A 20638-nucleotide genomic window follows, 5' to 3' on the forward strand; every position below is an offset into this window, starting at 1 on the left:
TAAACCGCATAAACACATTTCATTACACCAAATACACAAAATAATGTTCTTTTTAGCAGCATCATATGACCCCTTTAAAAGCAAGGACTCCAGACCCTTGCTTGGATTCGGTGCTTTGATCGACTTGATAAAGTGAACAATTCAGTGACTCATTCACCACACACTGATATAGAAACACTCACTGGTGTAGCAGAAAGATCTACTGAATGAATCATTTTGCTTAAGAGACTCAATAGATTCGACTCACTGAGATCCCTACCACTACTGACGTCACATGCCTCGCGGAGATACATGTCTCAAGTTGTTATTATTTACCATAATAAGCAGTACACATAAAAGCAGAAAATCATTCTTTTCAGTTCGGGACATTTTGATAGAAAGCTTAAATGTCTCCTCGCGAGAGTGTCCTTAATGACAACGTCAATAGGTTGTAAGTTAATTATTCACGTCGTGCAATAAAGAGTAGCTAAACAAAATAACTAATCCCTGCAGATCCTATGATCATCAACCTTCAGAGTTCTGGTTTCAAAACACAACCCACAAATGCATTCATTTTCATTTCATAGGCATTGGTGTGTTCTGCTCATCTCCAAAGATGGAAATGAAATCCCCTGTCAAAAGTGCAAGGGGATTTCCATAGTAGGCTACTCAGTATGTGGACAAGCTGGTCACATAGGAAGTCTTATTATGGACAGTAATAATATCCACTACTGTAGTCCCACACGTCCTCAAATGTCCGTGCTGGGTGTTTATAATGCTTCTGGAGACAATTGAAGTAGCCCACTTCTCTTTATCCCGGCCCATGACATTGTCCTGTCTGCAACATGTTCTGTAACATTTCTATACATGCTGACGCAGAAGTTTCATCTGTTTTCTGTTGAGTTAGGACTACAGTAGAAGTTTTAAAAAAGCCAAAACATCTTCAAGTGGTTAAAATGCGACAAAACACATTTTGGGAAACATTCCCGTTTGAAACTATTCTAAGCGCATCTCACCGAGCAGGCGCAGCGTGCTAAACATAAATACAGCATCACTTCATCACTGTAATGTTACCTGCTTCAACCGTATCCGTTAGGTCGTAATTAGATGCTGTCCGGGGGAATTCTTTCAGTTTTCTTGTGCTGAGGTTCAGAAATCCGGAGTTCGCCGCATCCTCCAGAGCTCTCTCCAAGCCCCGGTTGAGAGGCAGGCTGGTGCTGGAGCCCAGTCCGCTCAGGTTCGTCTGTAATGCGGCAGAGGGCAGCTGGGAATGATGACGGGGCTCCGGTCCCAGCGTCGCCATGTTCGCCCCGTCGGGGGAAAAAAAAGCTCGTCGAAAGGCTCTGCGATCGGTATATCCCAAAGAAAATGTGCTGGTTTCAGCGGTGGGTGAATTTCCTCCTAGTGCGCTATCTGACTGTGTCCATAACGCGTCTGCGCAGTTTGTTTATGAACCTGAGCTCGTGCCAATAACGGGCTCGATGGCCTTTACTTACAGCGCCATCTGCTGTACGCGAACAGCAGCTGCAAACAAATGGTGATGTTGAGCAGAATGCTGTTAGAAAACTTTACTGAATGGATTATAAAATATTAAAGCCTCACCTTTCGGGAATTCATGGTTGTTATACAAAATGGTATTAAGCACACAATAAGTGCATGCTCTCTATTTACTCTCATAATTATTTTTTTTTCTAATTATAACTCATAATTGAAAAAATGTCTGAAACTAAATAGTAATATGAAAGTAAAATATTAAGATTTTATATAATAAAATATCATTTTATTATACAGCACACACCAGAGTTTTAATTTATAACCCTATGTGTGCTGTGCTACAATAAAATAATATTTTACTCCAAAAGTTAATTGTGCATATACATTTTTCTTTTTTGATAGCTTCACATCCTAAAGTAAATTTTAGTCATTAATGTTACTCATGCAATTTAATTAATTAACATTTTTATGAATTGATCAGACTGAGTTAAAAAAAATAATTTATTAGGATCAAGGTTTAAAATATATGGCTGACTTGTGTAATTACATTAAGTGTACTGTAATGACCTCAATAACTGACTTTACCTAAAGGAATTTTTTTTTTACGTGACATAAAACGTATTAAACCGTTAAAACAATTAGGTTATAATGTTTGCACTTTATGTTTGCTCTTGCTTCAGTTATATATGGTATGCTTCCCCCATTAGATTGGTCATCTAATCAAGCAAGTTAGACACTGTTCTGCTTCTCTAAAGAAATCGTACATTGGCTAATATTTAGAGACTGAGGAAGTGAAACTGCTGGAGACTTATCAGATCATATCATAAACGAAAGCTGCAGCTTTTCTTCTAGTTTCCCGAACGAAATATGGTGAGTTTTACTGGTTTTTATCTCTTTGCTAGAGCAAATATCACATAATCAAACACGGAGTCTTTACTCTCAGCTGTCTGTCAGGATCATTGTGAAACACGGATACAGTTTACAACCCACACACCGTTGCAGTTGTGAATCTTAAAGGGATAGATCACCCTAAGTTTTATTTTCGATGAAAGAGTAACCTGTCATGCAGGTTTGGAACAACAATCATTATTTTAGTGATTTGTAGTTTCTCTCAGTGACATGTACTTAGACAGGATGATGGTAAAAAATAAACTAGACTATTTAACCCAAACTATTTCCCTTTATCCCTGAGTGTTTTACTGTTCTTTCCTCTCTCATCCTCCAGGCAAATGCGGGTAATAGCTGTAGCTTTGTTAGCTGGTTAGTGAATTCTGATTTAAATGATAATCACTCTGACAGCACTGATGATGATGATGGTATTTATGAAGATGGACTGAAGATGTGCGAATGTAACGCCCCAGTCGCTGAATGGGATTCAGGCCTGTTCGAGCCCGAGGAAGAGTACCATCTACCCCGGAGCAGCCCTGTCATATCCCGCAAGAGATATAACACAGAGACAGAAAAACAGTTTGGTCTGTCTTTGACACCTCCAATATGGGAACTATCTACCTCTCCAACTGTGAAATCTAACTATTCAAGTCCACATAGACTGGTAGAGTCCAGTCGCTCGGAGAAAGAGAGAAACCTTGATCACTGTGATTCACCCAAAGGCTCTTCAGGACAGACACAGTTCCTCACAGATAATCATGGCACAGGAATTACACCTGTCTCTCAGGACACTCGCAGCCACACTTTTGTTTCTGGCCGATTACATGAGGGTTTCCAGTCAAAGACTAAAAGAAGAGCCTGCTCTGACCTCCCACCAGCATCTGGTCAGAGGAGCTCAGACCAAGCTAAGAAACATGGATCATGTGTAGATCACTCCACTGCAGACCTCTACAGTCTGGACCAGGTACACTGTAAAAAATGATTTCTTGAATTTACTTAAAAATATAGTGCATCATTTTTGCAAGCCACTTTTTAAGCATTTTCACATGGAATCTCTAGCAACATTAAACCTCAGCAGTACCTAAATATTTAACTTAAATGCCAACTAACAAACATGTAAAGTTTTATAAATGACTGTATATTAACACCCTAGAGGATCCCTTTTTGTTGACATTTTGGGAAATCCAGCTTCTGTTTTAGATGTCTCGTATTATAATTTTGGCAACGTAAAGTGTGTATTTTTTATCATTGTTTATGTGCAGGAAAATGCTCATTTTGTAGTTGTGGATATGGTGCTGGAAATGCTGGAGGCTGTGAAATGGGTCGTGTGTTTGCAGCAGTTAAAAAACACTATTCCTCATCAAGACAGATGCGAAAAACAAAATACCTCAAAAACCGACTCAATCTATTCCTTTGATAGCGGGTTTGAGGGTAAGATCAGATTGAGTTGCAGCAAAGCCCTGTGTCATCCACATGTGATGTGGTTCTGCCAAATATCAGATAATGCTGACCTGCTCTCTTTAAAACTAACAGCTCATCGTTAATTAGCATTTACTTCTGCAGTATTTTACTTGTTTACTTGTTACTTGTTTTGTTTTGGGTAAGTGTTTTGCTGAAATCCACTTTACTGCAGTTATAAGTAACATTGTACAATAATGTTTAAATGTTAACATTAGGTAATGCATTTAATTAACATAAATATACTGTTGTTTATAGTTGATAAATATTTGATCATTTAGTAGATATTCTCTAATTTTCAGTGTCGTCTATGGCAACACTGTTTAATATAAACACAACTGGTGCCATCTTATGTCTCACTTATCAAATGTAGTGGATCAAGATTAATGTTGTACAAATAATGTAAAGTATTGCATGCCAAAGTATAAACCTTATTGTAAGCTGCTACCTACATTACCTAATTATAAAATAAATGCATTTGCATATATAGTCATAATGCAAAAGAAGTCACCCAACATGCAGATTGTTTCCTAGTTAGTGAATTTTACACATAAATCTCTTCATATTCTGATGCAAATTAAAAGAAAAATCATGTTGGTCATATAGGAAGTGTATTTGTTTCTCTTCGTTTTTAAATTTCTTATCTCTGCCAGACGACAGCGCCCCCAAACTATCTTCAAACAGATACTCCCTGGCTTCTTTTCAGAGGTATGCAGTGAATTCTGCACTTACAAAGTCATGTCACTGTGTTTGGTTTTTATGCATAAATTCCAGGATTGTTTTATTTGCAGTTGTCTACAGAGCTCCAGAATGCAGTGTTTTGCTGAAGATTTAGCCCACCATTTGGTGTCAGAGTTCAGGAAGCAGTGGTTCCCCTCTGAGCTACTGCAAAACCCTGACAACCTCAACTCTGCTCTGCAGGAAGTGAGAATGGTTATGCATAAACACACATTCATGCAGTGAGCACACACAGGTGCAGCCACAGAAACAGACACACATCTCCCTTTATCTGCCACATGCTGTACATACATGAAACATTTTAAGGACATACGGACATTATAATAATAATTCATTACATTTATATAGCGCTTTACATTGTGAGGGGAAATTAATAAATTTTCACAATATTTGAATTAGTGCTTTTAATAAATGAAAGCACACACACACACACACACACACACACTTCTGTCTTTTCCACAGGTCTCTGTCCCTGTTATGGCAGATGACAGGATCAGTCTAACTGAAGAGATTGTGCAGAAGACCAGAATGAGAGGAACATTAACCTGGGCTCCACCCAGATTTCAGATCATCTTCTGTGTCCAACCAACACACAGGTCAGTAAGACCACCATATCCACATTAACAGAGTTTATACATGCATGAAAGCTTGACTCTCTTGGTCAGTGTTACACTTATGAAAAACTTTAGCAAGCATTTACTTAATAAATATAAAGAATATACTTAAGTGCAAACTGAATGTAAGGTTTTTGTACACTTAACTGCATGTTTTTTTCACATAAATGTTTTCTAATTAAAATTTAAATTTCTAAACTTATTTATATTAAAATTATATGTAACAGGTGCTTCAAATGCTTTTTGACATACTTAATTGGGACTTTATATGTAACTGCCAAATACTGATTTATGGTAAACTACTGTAAGTAGTTTAAAAGTAGTTTCTACTGAAACTTGCATTTCATGTATTTAAATATATTTAAATATATTTGTAATTGGTCATTTGCAATGATGAAGCTGCATGGAATTTAGTACATTTAAAATATATTTACTCTAATTGAATATAGAATAACAAACCACAGTTAAAAATAAAATCAAATACATTTTTTACACATGCTTTAGTTTGTTTGTCAACACAACAAAATGTACATCTTTAAATTACAAAAAAGTATTAAATTAATTACATGATTTAACATTTTCTTTAAATCAAACTTTTCATTTGACATTATTACAATGCAGTGTACAATGCAAGTGTTTTAAGAAACAGTCATGAAAGTGTACTCGTTTCAATTACATACATTTAAGTGGTCTTTTATTTAATTAATATTAAATTTTCTACAAGTACAGTTTTTAAAAATGCATTTTTAAGATTAGAAGTACACTACAAGTGCACATTGATACAGGCATATTTCTTTTTCACAAGGGTATGTAAATATTTGTTTATCTGTTTATCAGGCGCAGTGATGTTATTGCTTCCCAGCACTTCCTGTGTGCAGGCTGTGGTACTAAAATCGAGCCCAGTGAGTAATAAAGCTGCTCCTATAAGAGCCATGTGATCCAAAGCTTTGAGTCCTCTGACATTAAAGGGATAGTTCACCCAAAAATGAAAATTCTGTCATTAGTTACTCACCCTCATGTCGTTTCAAACCCGTAAGACCTTCGTTCATCTTCGGAACACAAATTAAGATATTTTTGATGGAATCTGAGAGCTGTCTGACCCTCCATAGACAGCAACGCATAAACAATGTATGCGGTTCTGTGTCAGCTGCGTCACACCGGATCTATTTCCTACGTTGTTGGATTTGATCTGAACAGAAACAGCGTATCCGTGTGACGCAGCTGACACAGAACAGCATACACTGTTTACATCCAGCGGATATTCTCCAAAATGGTGCTACAGGGTTATTATCTCTTTAGATAATGATATTATTAGACATGATATTATTAGGAGATGAATTGTTGAATAAAGTCGTTTTTTTTGTTTTCTTTTGCGCACAAAAAGTATTCTCGTAGCTTCGTATAATTGCGGTTGAACCACTGATGTCGCATGGATTATTTTACAGATCTCCTTGCTACGTTTCTGGACTTGGGAACATTTCAGTTGCGTTGCTGTCTATGGAGGGTCAGACAGCTCTCAGATTCCATCAAAAATATCTTAATTTGTGTTACGAAGATGAACGAAGGTCTTACGGGTTTGAAACGACATGAGGGTGAGTAAATAATGACAGAATTTTGGGGTGAACTAACCCTTTATGCCTTCACTACTCTCTCCCAAGGGTATATGAAGAAGTTGCGGTATTGTGACTACCTGGGTAGATACTTTTGTGATGGCTGCCACAGCGGTTTGGAATCAGTGATTCCAGGTCGGGTTCTGAATAACTGGGATTTTGCACGATATCCAGTCTGCCATTTCTCCAGACAGTTACTGGACTCTATATGGCAGCAACCGCTCTTCAAACTTACAAGTGTGGCCAAGAACCTGTACAGTCAGGCCAAAGAGCTGCAGCGTTTCAGAGTGAGTGTTTCATTCTGCCCTGGTGCAATATTAATCACAGAATAATAATCATTAAAGTACTCTTGTTAAAAGTTACCTATTGTTTATTCATTGTTATATCTACTGTAAATTCTGGTCAGATGCCTCAAGTTAGCTCTGCAGGAAGTGAGAGTGATTATGCATAAACTCACACTCAACACAACTGTTTTTAATTACACTACTTTTCAAAGGTTTGGGGTCAGTAAGATTTTGAATGTTTTTGAAAGAATCTTTGCTTTTAATGCTCACCCAGACTACTTTTTTTTAAATTAAAAATGCAGTAAAAACAGAAATATTGTGAAAATATTTTACAATGTAAAATAACTGTTTTCTATTTGAACTTATTTTTTATTTCACGAGCAAGGACCACGCCACAACCAAACATGTAAATGAATAGTTTATTGTTCAGAATGTTAGGGATGAGTTGGATGAAAAGGTAAAGGGGATAGGATGATGGTCAGGTTGATCTGGGCGTCTGGAATTGATGGCTCGGAGAGACTCAGGATGGGGGTATCATCTCGTATGTATATTTAGGCCAGACGATTAGGACCCCCCGATGCAACCTGAAAAGAAGAAAAATAACTGATTTGATTAAAGGGGAGGGAAGGGTGGGTTCGAGAGAAAGAGACAAACAGCGCGGTGTGAGGTGGGCCGATATATGAAGGATTCAGGAAGTGAGGTGATTGGTAGAGGCGTGGCCTCGCTCCCGAACCTCAGTTAACTAGTTAACTCCCTTTATTTGAATTTATTGTGATGGCAAAGCAGAATTTTCAGCAGCCATTTCTCCAATCTTCAGTTTCACACGATCCATCAGAAATCTTTCTAATATACTGATTTGGTGCTCAAGTAACATTTATTATTATTATTACTGTTGAAACACTTGTGCTGCTTAATATATTTGTAGAAACCATGCTACATTTATTTTCAGGATTCTTTGATGAATAGGAAGTTCAAAAGAACAGCAATAATTTTAAATATACATTTTTTTTGTAACATTATAAATGTGTCACTTTTCATCAATTTAATGTGTCCTTGCTGAATAAAAGCGTTAATTAAAATCTTACTGACCCCAAAACTGAATGGTAGTGTACATAATGTAAAAAAAAATAAAAAAAATTAAAGGATTATAAGAAATCAGCTATTAGATATAAATATATATATATTCTCATTTTGTACTAGAATCAAAGTGCCTTGATGTTTTTTGGCCTTCTCATGAGCTTTTTGTAGAGTGTCTGTATGTCTTTTAATGATTTCAGGTCAATCAGGCAGCATTATATTAATTGTGTGTTATCATTTATTTTAGGAACTACAGGAGCAACTTGTATCCATTAAAAAACTTCTGAGCGCATGCAGACTATCAGCTGGGTGATTTACTAACCCTCTTGTTTCTGACCTTTTTAAAATCAAAGAATTCATAATGAACATTCTTGGCAGATAAATGTAGCCTTAAAACAATCAGTATATGATGTTTCTTTAAGAAAGTTGGGTGTTGGGTTTCTTTTTGACACTTGTTTCTCTAACCAGAGTACTTGACGAGTTTGAACAACTTCCTGCTCATCTGATACAGGAACTACACCTCTTCTCAATGCAAGACCTCATCAGGGTAAAGAAGGGTCAGCTCTGTACCATAGCGAAAGCATTGATGCAGTCTGCTGTCACTCACATCGACATATGTGAGGTTTGTACAGCTACACACACACACACACACACATACTGTATATATGAACAATACACCACCAGACAGCTGCACTTACTGTCATGTGCATATTGTTCCATGTTGATGCCCACAAATAAAATAATAAATGTATACATAGATAGTGTTTAACAGTCCTCGTCTCTATTGTGTTCTTCAGCTGTGTCAGGCCAAAGGTTTTATCTGTGAGTTCTGTCACGGGGAGGAAGTGCTTTTCCCTTTTCAGAGAGACACCTGCACCCGCTGCCAAGGTCAGACATCAACATACTACAAGTATTTTCAACAAACTCTGTTAATAATTACCGTCAAAGTCTTGAGACATCTGGAAGCAATGTTTTTGTCCACCTTGGGTTATAGTGCTTAATCATTTAATAGTCAGTGGAAGATGAGAACTCAATGAGAGTAAGCTGATATAAGGCCATTCCTGTATTTCATAAAATGACAGTTGCCTTGTACCTTGGATTTTTTCTTCTTCTTCAGACTGCAGAGCCTGTTTCCACATCTCATGTTTCCATGATGAATCATGTCCCAAATGTGCCAGACTGCAAAAACGAAAGAAACTTCAGGAAGACATCAAGTTATGAATTCTCCTACATGTCCCTCACTGCATTTTAAAGCTGTGTAAAAACATCCAGATGTTCAGAGCTCTTGGACTGTTCAGCTACTGACATGCATTATATGCTGTCATTTTGTAAAGCATAGATTAATATATTTTTCATATTGTTTGATGTTGTACATTGCATTTCCATTAAGTAACAAGCATTGCAATGTGTGAACACAGAGACGTGCCAACCTCTAGTATGTTCATATTTTGAATGGTTACAGAGAATCAGGATTCATTTAAGTGCCAGAGAATGTGATCACTCAGATTTGAAAACACACAGCTGATATTTGGACATTAAAATTCAGCAGTACACATTTATTCTTATTCCCTGACAATACAAAATGTTTTTTACCCTCCATTTTCCACCATTGGATCTTTTTCCACCACATCTCAAATTATATTTAAAAGCATTCTGTAGTCGAATTTACATTTTATATTATATAATATTAAAAATGATTTTTAAAAAATATTTTATTCATTATTATTTAATAATTTTATTTATTTTTTAGGATTTAAGTCTAAGATATGTTTAAGATTTAAAGTCTGAGTCAAGAGCTTATACAGGCAATTAAATAGAAAAAGTATTTAAATTTGTTGAAAAACAACATCAGGAACCTAGAAATGCTCAAAATTAAAGCAGAATCTTATTATTTAAAGGATTAATGAATCGACAAAAATGAACTGTCAGAAGTGGGATTCGAACCCACGCCTCCATTCGGAGACCAGAAAGCCCGCTTCACAGGAAGGTTTGAACCTTGAGTCTGGCGCCTTAGACCGCTCGGCCATCCTGACACGCGTCACACAGCACACTGAAGCCTTTCTGTCCGTTTTTTAGTAATCTATCTTGTACGATGGCTTCTCACTCGCATTTAGGGTTGCCACCTCACCTTCAGCGAGGCAAAAATAAGGGACACCCTTGCAGAGAAGCATTTCAGTTAAAGGTATCGGCCTATTGTTTTTTTTATTATTATTTTTTATTTGGATAGGCTGTTAATATAATATTCCATACATTATCAGAGCTTGGTAGACATAATTATTATATTCTTAGACATTATTAGACAGATGAATTAATAGATTATAATTCATGTTAGGCCCTATTTATTAATTTATCATTTATATTAATCATAAACATATACAGAATAAATCATCATATTTGTCATATACAATTTGGCATTTAAAAAGTGCTAAATTATTTAGATAAAAATGGAACAAATAATTACATAATAATGTAGTCCTAATTTAAGCAAATGAATTAAAAAAAAACACACAGAAATTCATCCCATCCAGGTAACAGCTGCAGAACTGTCAAAAAAAACAAAAAAATTATTAATCATAAAACAGAATGCTAACGAATCTCTATAATGAATTTATTTAAAAAAATAATCAGTAAAACAATCAAAAATAATCTGTACTAAACAATTAAAAAACAACGAAATCCTTATGAGCAATTTAATACTTTTTTTCTTCAACTCTTTAAGTCAGCAAAACTGACTCAGAATGCTGATCAGTGCCCAATATCTCTTTATTTCCCACAAGTCTAGCACACAAACGCTTTCTTACGCATTTCTCTTCACCCAGAAATGGTTTTACTATTCTGGTTTATAATCTTTTCATATTGTCTCTGTGTTGTAAGCGCTGTTTGTGGGTGCTGTAGTTTTGCTCTCATACTCTGCTATATACGGTATTATACACATTTTACAATGATTATTTTTTAAATAAATTCATTAGAGATTCGTTAGCATTCTGTCTTATGATTATGCACAGCATAAAACAAATCAAGAGTAACGCTCGTTCACAATATATAACAAACAACATTTTTGTCAAGTTTAAGTAGTTAACTTATGCACACAATAGCATAAGAAATGTTTCAGTCTACTAAAAAAAAGAAAAAAAAAGAAAAAAAAAAGTAGTGTTGTGTAAACGCTCCCTCTAGTGGTGGCAGGACTGGAGCAGGTGTTGTTCCCTTCAGGAAGTGAAATGAAACAAAGAAAAGAGCACAGCCTTTTTTATATTGTGAATTCGGCCATAAAAAACACAAAGTATCTGTTAAAGTCAAAGACACTCATAAACAGCCTCATGCAGTGTGTGATGGCCTCAGAGAGATGGGTTTCCTCTGGAGAGATGCTCATCATGTACTGATGAAAGAGCAGCAGGGGTCTGATATCAGAGCACTGTAATGTTGACTCTGATTGATGGCACTCAGCCGCGGCGAGGGGTTAATGAAACTGTGCGTCTCTCTTCCCCCCCTATCATGCATATCCCTTCATTTCAAACATTTCATGCTTGTCAGTAGTTTATTTCATTTATCTCACTCTCTGTCTTTCTCCGCATCCTCTAGTCTAGAGGGTTTCTGTACTCCTTGTCCTTTATGATTTAAGGTTGTTGTTTGTTTTTCTCTTTGATTGAGTGACCAGGAATAGTGTATGTGCAAGTTTTGCACAAGTTCTGTAAGGAAGAAAGAAAATGAAGTAGAACCCGGACATCCAGGACCAGAAAACTGGAAGTGTGGCGTCTTTGTGTTGGAGTTTAGGCCTAGCCTAAGTATGTCCAACTAAAGAAAAACTTGTCACTCTATTCTAGTCCATATCTCATGACACAAGCTGTTTGATTAACTGTATCGTTAATGACTAATCACATGCTTAACTGAAGAAACAGAGGCTGAAGATATATGTCTGCATGTTAAATTAGGTGCATATATGCAGTTTTTATATGTAGGCTATTACCTTTGTGTCTAAAATGTATCCACATTCTGTCATCATCTATTTGAATGAGAATATGTGGCTTATCTAGAATGTTACTTTATTTATTTACTTCTTTTGTTACATACTTATACGAAGACTTGACTTTCGATTGCCGTTTCATCTTCGCTGGCATGTACCAGTTGACAGCAAGTAGCCTACAAAATCACTAGCGCCCGTTTTTATTTATTTATTGCAAAGAAGAAAGTGTATTTCTACTTCTACATCTATGAACCAGCTAAAATACGATACATACACGATACATACACGCGCATGGGGCGGGCACTGTCACATTACGTCAAATGTAGATCAGGCATCGCGCTTCCTTGGTTACCAGCCTAGCAACGCCAATACATTTCACAAGCGGATAGGTTACTGACCGAAAACAGGTAATGTTAACAAACTAAACCTTTTAAACTTATCTTAACAACAACGTACAAACACATTTCCAAATAAATTATCGTGTTTAAGTTATTGCTCGACCTGCAGACCGTTGGACAGGTGATGAGCTGTGTTTTTATAAAAATCTGCCAAACTCTCTTCTCACAGATGTGTTGACATCTGCAAGATACGACGTTGCTTCATTTTAAAATGTGAAAACGACCAATTTAATTCCAGTTCCGACCAGTTCAATGTAAAAAAGAAAACCAAAGTGCTGAACATGGAGATGCCGGTGAGTGAAAAGTGAAGTTGTATTTAAGGCGAATAGAATATGTTTATAGTTACTTTCTCATGAATAACTTTTCGTAGAATGGCTCTCACACGGAGTGCATGATACACTATTAACTTACAACACAAATTCCTAATAATAATAATAATACTCACAATGAACATCTTCCTTTTTTCCCTTTGGTAAAAAGAACCCCCTCAAGAAACCAGATAAAACTGTGGGTCTTTTGCCACAGACACAGCAGGTAAAGCCTGGCACTCATCCACCATATCTTTTTAAGTCAAGATTATGTCTTCTCAACCACCAACAGTGGCTTGTAACCTTTAGGTTCAGTCAAAACCTCGGTGGCATGAAGCAAGCCCTAGCTTTAGACTTCAGGGACCATCTCAAGAGGACACCCTTGGCTCTTTGCTCTCTAGTATGTGATACAATGTCTTTTGATTTATGAAAAACATATACTATATTACATTTGCAATCCAGACTGTATTATCTGTGAGAACATGCTTCAAACTTCCCTTAAGGAGATGTGCAAGGAGCAGGGGTACATTGGCGTCAGACTCGTCATCGAGGTCCACAGCATGTGGGGACCAAAGATGGAGGGCTTTCAGGACTTTCTTACAGGCATCGTGGCGGTGTCCAACCCAAGAAGGATCGTGAGCAGTTTCGCAGTGCTCTTGTCAGCATTATTATGTGGGTTTGATTTGCATAAAGATGAGATCTTGATGATAAATTGTACCTGTCACATACAGTATAATCACTAAAAGAACCAGTATGATTTCAGGCACCGTGAAGATGCCATTGCTAGCGTCAGACTCGTCATCGAGGTCCACAGCATGTGGGGACCAAAGATGGCGGGCTTTCAGGACTTTCTTACAGGCATCGTGGCGGTGTCCAACCCAAAAAGGATCGTGAGCAGTTTCGCAGTGCTCTTGTCAGCATTATTATGTGGGTTTGATTTGCATAAAGATGAGATCTTGATGATAAATTGTACCTGTCACATACAGTATAATCACTAAAAGAACCAGTATGATTTCAGGCACCGTGAAGATGCCATTGCTACGTCCATCACAGAAGACAGCACCCCATCCACTTCGGGATCGCCTACTGCTGCAGAGAAGGACATTTTGGTAAGCAATGACCTTTTATCTGCATGTACATTTTAGTTCAGTTTCATTTCATCTCATATGTGAGGCATTAGAATAAAAGGTAGTCATTCCTGTATTAAAACTACTGTATGTCCTTATGCCGTTTGTCCACAGACATTGTGTCTTGTTTTCTGTCTTTCAGAGGTACTACTATTACATCCGCAATGGGATAGGCACAGAGGACGTGGCAGCTATGGAGGACTCTTGGCTTAAGAATGTTCTTGCTTTAGTCCCAGAACACCTGAAGAGTTTGAGTGGAACCATTGAGACTCTCTCAGATGAGATGAGAGAAGACTATCTGCTCAGTGTCAAAAAGGCCATAGGTATGGTCTTCTGTTTGGCTAATTTGACAGTTTGCAAAGTAGACACAGTAGCTTTATATATTTCAGTGGTCTAAAGCACAGAGATCTTGGAGAAACATTTTTCACTCAATGCCTATGAAAAAAATCTGATGTTTAGTCTAGGTGCTTGTTCCTACAAGATATATCTTACTGTCATTTTTAATAAACAATAAGTTTTAGTCTCTATGCTACTGTCTAAATGCCATGGCCAAGTATTGTGTGTGGTGTTGTCCTCTGCTCTCCATGTAGTGGATTTTGTGCTGCAAGACCCCAGAGAGAATCAGGAGTCCAAAGCTAGAGATCTCCCTGCACACAGACAGGAGTGAGTCCTGACAAGACACAAGACAAATAGAGTGTCTTAGGCATAAAACTGACCATAAGGCATTCTAGTTAATGGTGTATATTTGTCAAAATAATGTAGATTCTTGAAAGTAATTGTTTTCTTCTAAATTCAAATTTAGCCTTACATTATGTGATTTGTGACTTTGATGTACCAATAACTTCTGTGGTATTAGTACTTTAAAACTTTTTTTAATCCCCTTCTTCTAATCCCTACTAGCATCCTTTACTGTAGCAAGATTTGTAATATGCATAAAAAACAATAGTTCATTCCTTTTTATCTGCCAAAATGACGCAAAGCATTTTGAATTATGTTAATATTGTTAAATGGCAATATGAAAATAGTGTTATTGGTAAATTTAAAAAAGCCTTATGTTAAAAAAACATATATATATAGACTATATTGTCTTGTTCTCTTCTGCAGGAAGTTGCGCCTTGTTGATGTGGAGGTCTTCCACAACGAGCAGGAATCTGTGGAGCTGTCTGCTTTTCAGCAGTTAGTCAGCAAACACATTGAATATGCCACAGGCATCCTTCTCAAAAAGTAAGCACTCTCAGCTGTTTTCCTATACTTGTCAATTCATCAGCGACCACATGAATTGATCGTCCATCCCAGCTATCTGTTGAATTTTTCACGGATGAAGACAATAACTTGACAATGAATGATTTTGCTTACTACTCAATATTGCAGTAGGCAGTTACAAGTTGTCGACAGCTGAACAGAATCCAAATAATTTTCTTAAGCTTAGCAGACTGTACTCTGCAAAAACAATGCAACTCCAATTGTTTCTTTTCTTGTTTTGAATCAAACAGGTGGATACCAGAAGTGCAGCAAATCTGTTGTCTTGGTAGCAAGCGCAAACTGATCCCTAGTAACAGTAGTGTTGCTCGACTGCAGTCTTTCTACAACTGTCTGGCCACGCTCATGACCTACCAGCTACAAAGCTTGGCACTGGAGTCTATTCAGGACTACACACACCTCATTGCCCAGGACCCTGTAAGATCTGTAGCACTGTGAATTCTGAACCTTTTTTTCTTTGAACAAATATATTTTTTATATCACTGTGGAATCTTTTTTTGCTTCAGTGTATCTTGCAGAATGGAAATTATTCCAAAGCCATGGAATAAATCATTTATTCAGGCCCAGAAAAGAATGAGACACCAGCTTCACTCAATCAATCCCACTATGCTCGCAGTACTAGATCTGTGGCAAGTGTCTTTCAAGTAAGTGTCAGATGACCATGAAGAATGTCCACTGTGGGACAGGACAATTGAACATTGAAGGCATTGAACTGCATTGTAACAAATTAAGCCCCTTGTGGAAAAAATAGGGCTAGGTTTTAACACAAATTTCACGATTCGATTCGATTCTCATTCACAAGCTTGCGATTCGATTCGATTACAGATTCGATTACCAGTTCGATTTGATTCGATTCAATATCGATTATTTTTTTTTTTGCTTCAGTGTATCTTTTATTATTTACATTTTGACAGCCTTTATAAATCCCCATGGCCTATGAAATAATATGTTTTTTTTTTACCCACTGAAGCGGTCAGTGCGAGCCTATGAGCATCCAGGGTTCGTCCTAAGGCTGGTGCTGGATCAAAATACTATCAGATTTGAACCTGATTTCAAAGACTTTGAAGTCACTCTGCTAACTGTGTATGACATGATGCTGAAATCCTTAAGTTTGATCCCTCGAGTAGAGATGGAGCTGTACTCAGAATGGGTAAACATATGTTTTTTAAATTTTATGTTACATCTCGCTTGTGCTGTGTTGTTTGATAGCTATAATAATATTAAAGGGAACATATCATGAGGAATCAAATTTTCATTGATCTTTATAGATAAAAGAGTTCAGTGTACTTGAAAACATTTTATATGTTCAGAATTCAAAATGTCTTGCTCCAGTGAAAACAGACAATTTATTGAAACTATGTCACAAAGATTTTTCATTCTGAAACAGAACTCGGTTAACTTAGTTAACATATATATTTCTAGCAAGTTATGAATGTTTTGAGCACAAAAAAGTATAGTGGCCTTCAGGGAGAAGAAAAGTGTGATATCACTTCTTTAACACTGTACAAATATTACCCATAGTTAGGTTGCATCAGCTAAATATTATCAGCCACTATAACCAAACACACTTGTCATTCCTTCAAAAGGAAGACTTTACTCTGATTATTGTCATTTCTGTGTCATGTGTTTACACATTTATACTAATTCAAGCCTGGCCCAGAAACACATCATACTCTAAAGCCCATCATCTTGCCGGAGATCCTGAAGGCCCAGCAGGAAAAGATCACACGTGTAATACGCGCAGAAAGAGCTGAACCTTTGAAGCATGTCCGTCTTTATGATAAGTATGCTCCGCTGGTGTCCCAGCAAGCTGAGGAGGATGTTACCCAATTCCTGCAGGAGCAGCACTCCTTCCAGGAGCTGATGATGGAGGTGACACGCTACCAGCAGTTAGCTGATGAGATCCAATACAACACCCTGAAGGTTGATGGTTATTTACAGTCCACATTTTAGCAGCCTTTCCCCACAGAATTATGGCCAAAACCTTCATTTATTGTGTTCTGTGTTTAAGGTGGTACGTTTGGGCATGTTTGAAGTGCACTCCCATGATCTGGTCCGTGCCCTTGTGAAGCGAGCAGAGGGTCTCCTGCAGAAACTGGTCACTCACATGTTGCAGGGTCATCAAGAGTTCAATAGCAAGTGAGTCACTGACAAATTTCCAAAACATTTTTTCAGTAACCGGTTAGTAATCCATGTCACTGATCTCTAGGTTGTGTGAGGAATACGATACAATATCAAATAAAGCCCTCAGAAATCCATCAAACACACAGGAACTCATGGAACTTCAGGTAATACTGACCTCCATCTCTATCTTTGAACCTGTCTCTGTTTAGTTTCTGTCGACAAACAAAAGATCTTTCAGTACTGTATATTATTTCCTTTTTGTCATAGGCATATGTGATGAAGGTGGAGGCTGAGGAAATGCCTCAGTTGGAAATGAAGCTTCAGGAGTCCAATAGCAGGTTGTGTTTCTTGGTGGATTATGTCACATTCTCGCACACAGACATTCAGCTGAACAGCAAGACCTTCCAGTGTCATGCACGCATGCCTTCCGTCTTTGATCAGCACCGCCAGATTATCAAAGAGAAGACCAACCAGTTCCAGAATGGCCTGAAGGTACTAGAGATGCCACATGCTGGTCAATCAGCACAGACAACCCTAAAAACAATTGATCAAACCAAACATGGAAACATACCCTGGAAACAGACACATCGAATCTTCACATTATGCAACACTTTGTACATTACATAGTGCATATAAGAACAACAATTAGGGAAAACAATAAAGAACCTCCAAGCATGAGTGTTTATTCTATACTTAGCAGTGACAAAACATTTGAAAAAATGTATTTACCAGCAACTAAAACACAAAAAGTAAAATCTAAGCAGAAATTCAAACAAATTCACCAATAACACATAATTAAAACTCTGCACTTTGATGTTCAATCTGGCATTGCTGCACTATTACATAAAATAATGTGTGTTTTCAAATCGTAGTTGAGATGTGAGAGGGTTGTGGAGGATATCGAGAGCTATGAACAGCAAGTGGAGGACTTTATGACCTTTGGTGACGTCTCTGAGCTCAACAAATATCTGAAAAAAGCCCAGGCCCTCAATTCCAAACTGGATTTGGTTATGGAAAAGGTACTGTGTACTCTGGACAAAAGCATTATGGTTTATTTCACTGCTTCATTAGCAAGGTTTTCATCCACATTATATAATGAAACTTTGGGATATTGCATAAAAATGCAAAATGGAAATACCAAGATGTAAATAAAATATTATTGTCATTATGAAAAGCTCAAGCCTGTTCACACAATCTAAAGTGCAGGGGAAAAATGTTTAGGACATTTGTCAGTTGGATTTGTCAAAGAGTTTTAGAGTGCCTCTGAGAATAGCCGCTCTTATCGTTGCACCTGCACAATCAAACTCATTCACTCTTGTATCCATCAGATCAGAGGCTTCAACCAGGAGGAGGGGGCCTTTGGCTGGCCTGTCTCTCAGTACCCACAATGCAAAACTGTTCAAGACCATCTGCTCCCTTATCTGCGGCTGTATGAGACGGCGGCTGAGTTTCAGAATCAGCACCGTCAGTGGGTGAACGGCCCACTCTCAGCTGTCAACCCGGACAAAGTGGAAGCTGACGTGGGTAACTACAGCCGTTCCCTGTACAAGCTTGAAAAAAGCTTCCAGGACTCACCCAAAGCTCTTCAAATCGCCACCTCTGTGAAGACAGAAGTGGAAGCCTTTAAGGAACACATTCCTTTAGTGCAGGTAATGCTTTTCATTTGAGTCACTGTCCCAACTGTCCATTTTTGACGGTACCTCACTCTTATTGGTAGCTGAAAGCATTGTAAATTATATTTAATGAAGAACATGTAAGGGGCTGAAATCTGCTGTGCTTTCTGGGGAATTCTGAGAGTGTAGATTCTATGCCGGGCTGCTCATTAATTATGGGGATGATTTGTTTCGGCAGGTGCTTTGTAACCCCGGTCTCCGCGAGCGCCATTGGGAGGCCATGTCTGCAGTTGTCGGCTTCCCCATCAAGCCCTCAGAGGAGGATGCCTGTGTGGCCCAGTTTCTTCCACTGCATCTGGAAGCTCACCTCTCTGCCTTTGAAACCATCAGCGAAGGGGCCAGTAAGGAACACGGCCTTGAAAAGGCCATGGAGCGCATGGCTAGTGAATGGGAGGGGATAGAGTTCACCCTCCTGCCCTATCGCGAAACTGGAACCTCCATTCTGTCCTCATTGGATGAGATCCAGATGCTGCTGGATGACCATATTGTCAAGACCCAGACCATGAGGGGCTCACCATTCATCAAGCCATTTGAGGCCGAGATACGGTGAGAGATGAGTGTCTGTGCATATTTTGCAGTCAATATGAACGTGTATGCAAAATTAATATGCAAAGTTTATACATATAGTATGCATATTGTATGTAATTCTGGTTGGCCAGAATTGTAGCTGTCATATTTGCTTATTCACATTTGCTTATAATAATCATCGTCTAGAGCTTGATCATTACTGGGCCACAAGCCGGCTAAGAATTTCACAAATCTACTTCTAAATTTCTAGGTTTATTTACTTATTTATTTAAATCATAATATGTAACAAAATGTAAGTGTGTGGTGCAGATCATTTCATTAGTTTAAATTTTACAGATCAATTTACTCTATAAAGCACTGCTAAAATATATTTTAGTTTACATCTAATTTTCTGCCATATCGGCTGTAATTTATTTCGTCAGACAATGATTTATCAAGGAAATTTTACTAGGGCACAGCAAAACCTTACTGGGGCTTATACCTCATTAAAAGGGGTCTAGCTAGGATTCTAAATTTGCATGTGAAACAAGCAGTTTTTTTCCCAACAGTCAGGCTGAAAGGTTCTGTGCAAGGTAAGTAACAGTGACATTAGCATTTCCATTAGAACACAGTTCAGTATGGTACTGTTACGGGGTTGACAAGACGTGAGACGTGCGGATCCATCTGCAAGCTTTTATTTAAGAGACGTGGTCAGAAACAGGCAAGGGTCAGACAATGGCAACAGGTATATAGAGGGCAAGACACAAGAATAAACCTAGGGCTAGTGTGGGTCTATGATCGGCGAACAGAATCAACACGGCGAGACTAGAGAGATAAATCCAGGTACAAGGCAAAGGTCCAGGCAGGGGCAAACAGTATCCGAGTAGGGCAAGACGAGAGGGGGAATCCGAGATACACAGGCCAAGATCAGGACACGAGAAAACAGACTAGGCTAGGCTAGGCTAGGCTAGGAAGCTAACGAGGGCTCTGTAGAGTAGCTATCACTGCTGGCGATAAGCGCATACAATACTCGGCAGCGGGAAGGGATCAGAGTGAGTGTTAAATAGTGAGTGAGTGATATGAAACAGCTGTGTGCAATCAGTGCTGTGTGCAATCAGTGCAATGAATGATGGGATAT

General features: G+C 38.0%; 3 protein-coding genes and 1 non-coding gene across 9 annotated transcripts in view; 2 read left to right on the plus strand and 2 right to left on the minus strand.

Moving 5' to 3' along the window:
* The window catches only part of lrch1 (leucine-rich repeats and calponin homology (CH) domain containing 1), a 50202-nt gene extending 48801 nt beyond the window's left edge, over positions 1–1401 (minus strand). For all 6 annotated transcript variants that reach the window (XM_016513895.1, XM_016513894.1, XM_016513891.1 and 3 more), the window contains exon 1: positions 1054–1401. In XM_016513895.1, the coding sequence (XP_016369381.1) occupies positions 1054–1282 (229 nt within the window). In that variant the 5' untranslated portion in view covers positions 1283–1401. The remainder of the gene's footprint in view (positions 1–1053) is intronic.
* Positions 1402–2309: 908 nt separating this feature from the next.
* Positions 2310–9745, plus strand: rubcnl (rubicon like autophagy enhancer). Its single transcript, XM_016513868.1, has 12 exons — positions 2310–2343; positions 2699–3325; positions 3624–3792; positions 4473–4527; positions 4611–4743; positions 5020–5153; positions 6009–6073; positions 6830–7068; positions 8390–8451; positions 8611–8764; positions 8940–9030; positions 9260–9745. Exons 1-12 carry the CDS (start codon positions 2341–2343, stop codon positions 9361–9363), a joined length of 1836 nt encoding a protein of 611 aa, XP_016369354.1. The 5' UTR covers positions 2310–2340; the 3' UTR covers positions 9364–9745.
* A 320-nt stretch (positions 9746–10065) lies between these two features.
* Positions 10066–10175, minus strand: trnal-caa (transfer RNA leucine (anticodon CAA)). Its single transcript has 2 exons — positions 10138–10175; positions 10066–10111 (listed from the first exon to the last, which is right to left on the minus strand). It is a non-coding gene; the product is annotated as a tRNA-Leu (tRNA).
* Positions 10176–12712: 2537 nt separating this feature from the next.
* dnah7 (dynein, axonemal, heavy chain 7) overlaps positions 12713–20638 on the plus strand; it is a 72295-nt gene continuing 64369 nt past the window's right edge. The window contains 17 exon segments of the mRNA XM_016513896.1: positions 12713–12794; positions 12982–13035; positions 13119–13209; positions 13313–13481; positions 13828–13918; positions 14079–14259; positions 14527–14630; positions 14985–15160; positions 15430–15613; positions 16167–16346; positions 16847–17119; positions 17208–17335; positions 17406–17484; positions 17588–17812; positions 18193–18339; positions 18649–18969; positions 19172–19539. Of these exon segments, the coding sequence (XP_016369382.1) occupies positions 12783–12794; positions 12982–13035; positions 13119–13209; positions 13313–13481; positions 13828–13918; positions 14079–14259; positions 14527–14630; positions 14985–15160; positions 15430–15613; positions 16167–16346; positions 16847–17119; positions 17208–17335; positions 17406–17484; positions 17588–17812; positions 18193–18339; positions 18649–18969; positions 19172–19539 (2783 nt within the window). The 5' untranslated portion in view covers positions 12713–12782.

The sequence above is a fragment of the Sinocyclocheilus rhinocerous genome, unplaced genomic scaffold (assembly GCF_001515625.1).
Source record: "Sinocyclocheilus rhinocerous isolate Xijiao unplaced genomic scaffold, SAMN03320098_v1.1 scaffold416, whole genome shotgun sequence".
Taxonomy (NCBI): Eukaryota; Metazoa; Chordata; class Actinopteri; order Cypriniformes; family Cyprinidae; genus Sinocyclocheilus; species Sinocyclocheilus rhinocerous.